The sequence below is a fragment of the Lepidochelys kempii genome, chromosome 17 (assembly GCF_965140285.1).
Source record: "Lepidochelys kempii isolate rLepKem1 chromosome 17, rLepKem1.hap1, whole genome shotgun sequence".
Classification (NCBI taxonomy): Eukaryota; Metazoa; Chordata; order Testudines; family Cheloniidae; genus Lepidochelys; species Lepidochelys kempii.
Genome location: NC_136396.1, coordinates 24,711,708 through 24,719,804, shown reverse-complemented (window position 1 = coordinate 24,719,804; position 8,097 = coordinate 24,711,708). Strand labels below are relative to the sequence as shown.

Here is an 8,097-nt window from a genome sequence, read left to right as displayed (position 1 = left end):
AAATTGGAGAGAGTCCAGCGGAGGGCAATGAAAATGATTAGGGGGCTGGGGCACATGTCTTATGAGGGGAGGCTGAGGGAACTGGGCTTGTTTAGTCTGCAGAAGAGAAGAGTGTGGGGGGATTTGATAGCAGCCTTCAACTACCTGAAAACTACCGGAAAAATCATGGAGCAGGTCCTCAAAGAATCAATCCTGAAGCACTTACATGAGAGGAAAGTGATCAGGAACAGTCAGCATGGATTCACCAAGGGAAGGTCATGCCTGACTAATCTAATCACCTTCTATGATGAGATTACTGGTTCTGTGGATGAAGGGAAAGCAGTGGATGTATTGTATCTTGACTTTAGCAAAGCTTTTGACATGGTCTCCCACAGTATTCTTGTCAGCAAGTTAAAGAAGTATGGGCTGGAAGAATGCACTATAAGGTGGGTAGAAAGTTGGCTAGATTGTCGGGCTCAACGGGTAGTGATCAATGGCTCCATGTCTAGTTGGCAGCCGGTGTCAAGTGGAGTGCCCCAGGGGTTGGTCCTGGGGCCGGTTTTGTTCAATATCTTCGTAAATGATCTGGAGGATGGTGAGGATTGCACTCTCAGCAAATTTGCGGATGATACTAAACTGGGAGGAGTGGTAGACACGCTGGAGGGCAGGGATAGGATACAGAGGGACCTAGACAAATTGGAGGATTGGGCCAAAAGAAATCTGATGAGGTTCAATAAGGATAAGTGCAGGGTCCTGCACTTAGGACGGAAGAATCCAATGCACAGCTACAGACTAGGGATCGAATGGCTAGGCAGCAGTTCTGCGGAAAAGGACCTAGGGGTGACAGTGGACGAGAAGCTGGATATGAGCCAGCAGTGTGCCCTTGTTGCCAAGAAGGCCAATGGCATTTTGGGATGTATAAGTAGGGGCATTGCCAGCAGATCGAGGGACGTGATCGTCCCCCTCTATTCGACATTGGTGAGGCCTCATCTGGAGTACTGTGTCCAGTTTTGGGCCCCACACTACAAGAAGGATGTGGATAAATTGGAGAGAGTCCAGCGAAGGGCAACAAAAATGATTAGGGGTCTGGAACACATGACTTATGAGGAGAGGCTGAGGGAACTGGGATTGTTTAGTCTGCAGAAGAGAAGAATGAGGGGGGATTTGATAGCTGCTTTCAACTACCTGAGAGGTGGTTCCAGAGAGGATGGTTCTAGACTATTCTCAGTGGTGGAAGAGGACAGGACAAGGAGTAATGGTCTCAAGTTGCAGTGGGGGAGGTTTAGGTTGGATATTAGGAAAAACTCTTTCACTAGGAGGGTGGTGAAACACTGGAATGCGTTGCCTAGGGAGGTGGTGGAATCTCCTTCCTTAGAAGTTTTTAAGGTCAGGCTTGACAAAGCCCTGGCTGGGATGATTTAATTGGGTATGGGTCCTGCTTTTGAGCAGGGGGTTGGACTAGATGACCTCCTGAGGTCCCTTCCAACCCTGATATTCTATGATTCTATGATTCTATGATACCTGAAGGGGGGTTCCAAAGAGGACGGAGCTCGGCTGTTCTCAGTGGTGGCAGATGACAGAACAAGGAGCAATGGTCTCAAGTTGCAGTGGGGGAGGTTTAGGCTGGATATTAGGAAAAACAATTTCACTGGGAGGATGGTGAAGCACTGGAACGGGTTACCTAGGGAGGTGGTGGAACCTCCATCCTTAGAGGTTTTTAAGGCCTGGCTTGACAAAGCCCTAGCTGGGATGATTTAGTGGGCTTGGTCTTGCTCTGAGCAGGGGATTGGACTAGATGACCTCCTGAGGTCTCTTCCAACCCTAATCTTCTATGATTCTAAGTAGGCTCCTCCCAAGGGAGGACCCCAAACTCTTTGGTAAAGAGATGCTGAACCAGAGACAGCAGCTGGTGCAGGGCCTGTGCATGGAGATTGACGTGACACAGGGACACCCACAAGAATCACCCATCTTTCTCCAGATGGCATTGGTCACCATCTGACAGAGGCAGGATTCAGAGAAAGTGATGGAACACCTCAAGGAACTGGACTGCGCCCCAAAGTGACACAACCCAAACGGTGGAAGCTTCTCAGAATTTATCCAAACTATCTTGAACCTAGTGAGTCTGCAAAGTTGGGCTGGACGACACAAGAACCAGCTTCCTCAGGACATTTCTGGTCTTCTTTGCTTTGCTGGGCTGGAGATGCTGTCAGGACAATGATCCTCTCCATTCTTCAACACCTCTGTTTTGGGGCAGAATGCAGGCAGCCTAGCAAGCGTGGGAAGCCCTGGAAAGGTTTTGTTCAAGTTTTGGGCAAAGGTTCAAGTCAGTCTATTTTATTCAAACTGGTTTCTCCATCTGTGGTGCCCCAGAAGGATAGAAATACCAACTGTCTGAATGAGGAATGCTCTCCGGGCACAACCAGAGAAGTCAGTTGTAGGGGGAAGAAGCTCCAAGAGGACAATTGAGCAGGTCTTTAATCTGGATTGAGGCAAACAAAGGGGTTTTCCATTGCATTTGTGAGTGATATTTAGTAGGAGACTTTGCGAGACAATGCAGAAGACACTGGGAGTAGAGGTCTGGGTGCGGATAGAAGAAAGCTGCTTCTGTCCTTGAAATGGTTTGGCCGGTCTCCAGGCCCCACCTTGTTGCCAGAGCTGGCTGGGAGGGTGAGCTCACCCAGGTCTTGGTTCCTGTTCTTTGCAACGATGTTGGGAAATCCACTCTGGACATTGTGAGTCTGTGGCCTCACCCACCAGTTTGCTACAGTCATGCTCCTTGCAAGGTGGAGTCCGTGATCAGCAAGGGGGGTTATAGGGAGCTGTCAGCTGCTGTGTCCCCGGACTGGTGTGCAGCACACTGCAGGATGGGAGACTGGAAACGGGGCCTTAGTCTCCAGCATGGCCAATGGAGGTTCATCGAGACTCTCCCAACAAGGCAAGGACACTGGCTGAAACAGGGCACAGAAGGGCAACTTGCCTGGCCAGGGGATTTCTGGGAGGGCCTAGCGTCAGGGATCTCCTTGTGCACTGCCATGTACAACTCACAATGAAATGCTGCCTTCCTGCCCCCATCACCCAGCTCACAGGAGAGAGGAGGGGCCCTGCAGCATCTGTGTGCACATGCCAGGAGGGGACCTGATGCCTGCTGTACGTGTGCGTAGGCACCTGTGCCAGGCTAGGGCCCTGCAGTGTGTGTGTGCGTGTGTGAGCAGTGCAGCACCAGCCCTGTGCTCGCACACACAGCGCTGCTCCCATCACTAGGCCAGGTGTGCCTGTCCGTCTCTCACTGCCCTGCTGGGGGAGTGGCTGGTGTGGGAGATGCTGCCTGGCCACACCAGGATTAGTAGAGCAGACGGGGGGCACTGGAGGATCCTGATGTCCAGTCCCTCAAGGAAGCATATTCCTGAGCATATTTACCACCATGGGACATGGGTTCTGTGGCACTAGGACTGTTTCTATCTTCTCTGCTCCTCTCCCACCGGTGCCACGAGGCCACACTCTTCTCTGAGTGCCACGCATGGAGCCCACTGGCCTCACTAGCGTAGCACATGTAGGAGAGAACAGAATGTGGGTAAGACCTGAGTAGGTTCCTGAGGGTGGCTCTCAGCTGGTGGCCAGGAGGGAGGGGGCCCACAGAGGCTACAGGCGCCCAGCAAGTGGTGTGACTGTGGCTTGGGGACACAGACCCGCACTAGTTTTAATATAGTGAGGGCGGGCTGCAAGTAGTGAAGCTAACTGGAGTATGGACCCAGCATCCTGGGAGAGTTTTACGTGGGTGGCTCGTCCATGTCGAAGCCTGTGCTGCTGTCGTTACCCACGCTAGCTAGATGGACGCTAACGGGGGCATGCAACGTCTGCTACAACCCCCCTTCACTTGCTGTGTCGACATCCCATACATCCGCTCTGCCTGGGCAGGGCCCTGGGGGAGCAGCTCATGCTTTGCTGGGAGCAGAGCAGAGCTCCCTGCAGCATAAGCTGCCAGGCCACAGGCTGCCTTGGGGACTGAGAGTTTTGCTCTGGAACCACTGCAAAATGCTGACTTCACTGGCTCCTCATATTGTTGGGGAGCAGCCTGGGCACACGGCCATGGCCACTGCGCTGCACCAATCAGCCACGTCCCAGGCCTGCACCTGCCGCACGAGGCCTGCTCTGGGGCCCAACTGTGAAGGAGCCTTGAGGGGAAAATATGTGAAACTCAGCACTGGGGTGGGGGGGGAGGGGGGGGGCTGTAGACAGACATGCGGCTCTGCACACATTCAACATGAGGGAAGCAGCCCAGTGGCTGGGCCTGACTCAGTCAGACCATGGGGAAGACTGCCTGCAGCCGCAGGTGGGCAAGGCTGGGTTTGCAGGAGCCTTGCCAAGGAAGCCGGCTGAGTCCAAGCCAGGGTAGGCATGGGGAGGGTGGCAGCAGAAGCTTTGGTGCGGGTCAGCCTTTATTTCCTGTAGGTCGCTGAGGAAAGCGCAGCGAGGGTCCATAATAAGGCGTATTGCGTCAGCTGAAGGTGCTAGGTGCATTGTTGGTATTGAGTAGCATAGCTGGCTTTGATGGCTGGGCTTTGATGTAAACATTTCTGGTCTAAGTGGGGCGGGAGCTGGAGAGGAATGAGGTGGCTAGTGGGAGTCCTTCATCTGTCTCTGGATCTTCTGCAGCATCTCCTGCATCCGCCGCAACTGAAATGGAATAAGAAAGCATGTGAGGGCCAGCTCCCCGCCACCCATTGCTTGGGCATCAGCACTCTGCTTCGGAGACCGGGACACAACCGTTGTGCTCCCTTGTGCCAGCCAGCGGGAGTGACAGCACAGAAGACTCGTCCTCTGTCACCGTAGGGCCTGATTCTCCCCCACCTCACACTGGGGTAGCTCTTTGATACCTGTGCACAGGGAGTGCAGGGGCTGTTCAATGCTGCCCACTCTGAACATTCCACCTGCACGAAGGGGGCTGATGGTGAAGAGTGCTGGGGCAAGGAGCAGGCCCAGCATAGCTAGGCAAAGCCTTGGGAATACAGAGAGAGGGGTTTCTCCTGGGAACTCCAGTGGCAGGAGTTAATTAGAGCAATGCCGCAAGGAAGGAGGGGCTGGTGAGGCAGAAGGGGTCCAGGCCGGGTCTGGCTTTAGCTCATATCTTCAGTCCTGAGCTGGCAGAGGGGAGCAGGTCCCTGGAATGTGCAGAGGAGGCCAACCTCGGGGTGCGCCAAGGCCAGCGAGAGCAGGGAAACAAGCTGGTTAGCACCATGGGCAGAGCAAACTCGACCTTCAAAGGATGTAGCTAATTCCTCGGGGGGAAGAACCCAAAGCCCAGTTCTGTGGGAGGGAGACCCAGGGAGGTGGTAATGGCTGCAGGAGGCCAAAGGTCAGTGGACAGCTTTGCACTGTGGATGGAGCTGGACTCTGTTAGCTCCTCCAGTGGGAGGGGAGTGGAAATACGCAAAGCGTGGAGTGTGTCAGGCCCTGCTGCAGGCTGCCTCTGCTGCCACGGAGAGCGAGGGGGCCACAGCCCAGCACCGTTGCATGCAGGGAGCGGGCGAGAGCACAGCTCTGAGTTCTAACCAGGCCTCCCACGGGCGGGGGGGCTCCAGTGTAGCCCCTGGCAGGAGACAGAGGCCCCGGCCCCGCACACACCTCTTCGTCCTTCTCCCGAATGAGTTTCTCTGTCTCAGAGTCCGGCACTGCTGGGACAGCTGGGATGGGGAAATCTGTCCCGCTTTCCCGCGTCAGTTTGCTAGAAGGCAAAAGAGGAAGAAACACATGGGTAGTTAGCACGGCCCTCAGTGCGCTGGAGAGGCCAGGCCAGCCGGGCAGGCGGCATTTAGAGCGATGGCACAAGGGCGGTGGAACTATGGGAGACTGCGTCCCACAAGCCGCACCTTCCCGTCTCTCCAAGACTGCACCGGTGGGACCTGCACCAGAGAAGCAGGATTGGGCCTGAGGCTCCTGTGCCCTGTGTCCCTGATGCCACCAGCGCAAATGGGGGCAGAGCAGCACCATGCTGACAGGCCGGCGTGTCACACCCAACCCGCACTAGGGAACGCGAGCCCACAGACAGCGCCCCAAGGCAGACTCAGGCTGTGGCTGCAAAGGCTCCTCAGAGTTGCTCTGGTGTCTGCGATGCCCATGGTCACACACTGCCGGGCCCGTCTCCTTCTGGGGAGCGCGCAGGGCCAGCCGGCTTGAAGGGGAAGTGAGCAGGGCCTGCTCCCTACAGAACCCCTGCCCGTCACAACAGTCAGAGAGTGAACAGGTGACTTCCCATCACAAGGGACAGGCCCACAGTAGGATCTTGCTGGAGAACTGGCAGATCAGAGAAAATCAAAACACACAGGGGGTGGATTTACCAGAACCCAGAGTCGGGGGAGGGGAGTGACAGAACAGGCCAAAGCTCCTAATTCCCCCCAGATGGGGCCCGCACTTAACACCTGAGCAGCTCCCCTTTGCCACTCAAAGCCTGGCCAAAGAGCCAGGTCTTGGAGATGGGGGAGCCCATTGGTAGGGCCCCAGTGCCTCTTCCCTCTCCTCCCCTGAGGATATGCACACTGGGTCTGTGAGCCCTGGGGCTTCTTTCTGAGAAGTCAAGCCCCAGCAAAGCGCACACACAAGAGGGATTGATACTGTGCCCATCGCTTTGGTAGCTTCCAGAGAGGCATTCATGACGTGACTGGCCCCGGGCCCCCTCCTGCTGCTGTGCAGTGCTGGGTTTCAATTGGGGAAGGCAGGCTGAAGCAGTGCACCTCAACTTGGAGCAGGACGGGGCGAGGTTTGTGGAGGTTCTTCGTCCCAGTGGAAGGGAGTTTCACAGTCCCTACCCAGCCCCTGAGAAAGCTCTGTCCCCAGGTGAGCTGCTCCCATGCTACTGGCTGCCGGTGCTGCAGGTGACAGAGTCCTGTTCCACTCCTGCTGCTGAGGGGCCCGCCAGATGGGCTCTGGGGCCACTGCTTGACCCCATTTGGATGTATGGGGATGTTACATTTCCCACACTAGAGGGCCCAGACACACAGGCTCCGTGGTCACACCCAGCTACCCAGAGAGGATGCTAATGTGTCCTCGGACCACCATGCTCGGGAATGGTCCAGCTGGCAAGTGCAGCCTGGCTGCTTCATGGCAGATACTCTCCTAGTCTCTAGCTTTGCCTCCATTTATCCCAGGGTCAGTCAGCAGCTAGCCGGAGACCCAGGTCACCCCCCCCCCCCACTCTGGCCTTCACCAAGGACACACCCAGGCCCTGCTCAGTGGGGGCAGCTCTTCTTAACACACATGCTATGTCTCATGTAGGGATCAGCCTTCTAATCCACACAATAGGACTCAACATGAAATGCGCTGGCCCAGTACGACATAATCCACCCAAGGCTTTGCCATGTGGCTGGACCACAGAGCATCACCCTGGGATGCCAGGGACCTGTTCCTCTAGCAATCAGGGAAATTCCACAAGAGCATGAGTGCCACCTTGTGGGGCATCCAAGATTGTTAGGATATCCCACAGGGTGTCCCTACCACTCACTGGGCCTTGCGTGTCTCTGGGCATTAGGAACAGCTGATGGTCCCCGAGCATACTCCTATGGGGAACACACACTGGCCTCCCCTTGTCATTCTGCAGACAGACTGGGCCCATCAGCAGCCAGGACTCCTTTTTCCTGTACAGGCATCTGCGGTGCTTTTGGTGGGTCAGGTAACCTAGCAAGGCCCTTCCCCTCCATCAGTGGTCAGTGTCCTCTCTCAGCCACTGGCTGACATCCAGACCCATCAGCCAGACATTGTCACACAGCTTGGGGACTGTGATACTTGCCATCAAATGATCAGTTTGTAGACATATAAGAACTGCTGTTGAAAGAAGCCCAGGTTAACGGGGAGGCCCCAGGACAAGTAGAATCCAAGACCAGTGCGGGGGCAAGTGCTAGGACTAGAGCCTCCCTTGCCACTTGTGTGGCTCACCAATATAGCAGCAAACCCACTGTACAACAGGCAGCGCTTGCCTAGCAAGCGCTTGCTCCAGGATCTGCTGGATTCCGAACTCGGGTGCAAAACTTCAAAATATATTTCTTTAGGAGGAAACTCAATTTGTATAAACCCAGCCAGATTGGGATGGTCCCGCGCTTCCCATGGGCAAGGGGCCATTTCACAGAA

The 8,097-nt window shown here is 55.4% G+C and overlaps 1 protein-coding gene across 7 annotated transcripts in view; it reads right to left on the bottom strand.

Annotated features, from left to right (window-relative positions):
• Window positions 1–1,155: 1,155 nt before the first annotated feature.
• Window positions 1,156–8,097, bottom strand: part of SEPTIN4 (septin 4) — a 74,677-nt gene continuing 67,735 nt past the window's right edge. For 3 of the 7 annotated variants that reach the window (XM_073315307.2, XM_073315305.2, XM_078849215.1), the window contains exons 11-12: window positions 5,602–5,701; window positions 1,166–4,653 (exon numbers count right to left, since the gene is read on the bottom strand). In XM_073315307.2, the coding sequence (XP_073171408.1) occupies window positions 4,594–4,653; window positions 5,602–5,701 (160 nt within the window). In that variant the 3' untranslated portion in view covers window positions 1,166–4,593. Of the gene's footprint in view, window positions 4,654–5,601; window positions 5,702–8,097 lie in introns of those variants that run through there. The other 4 variants (XM_073315308.2, XM_073315310.2, XM_078849217.1 and 1 more) reach the window with 3 other exon arrangements.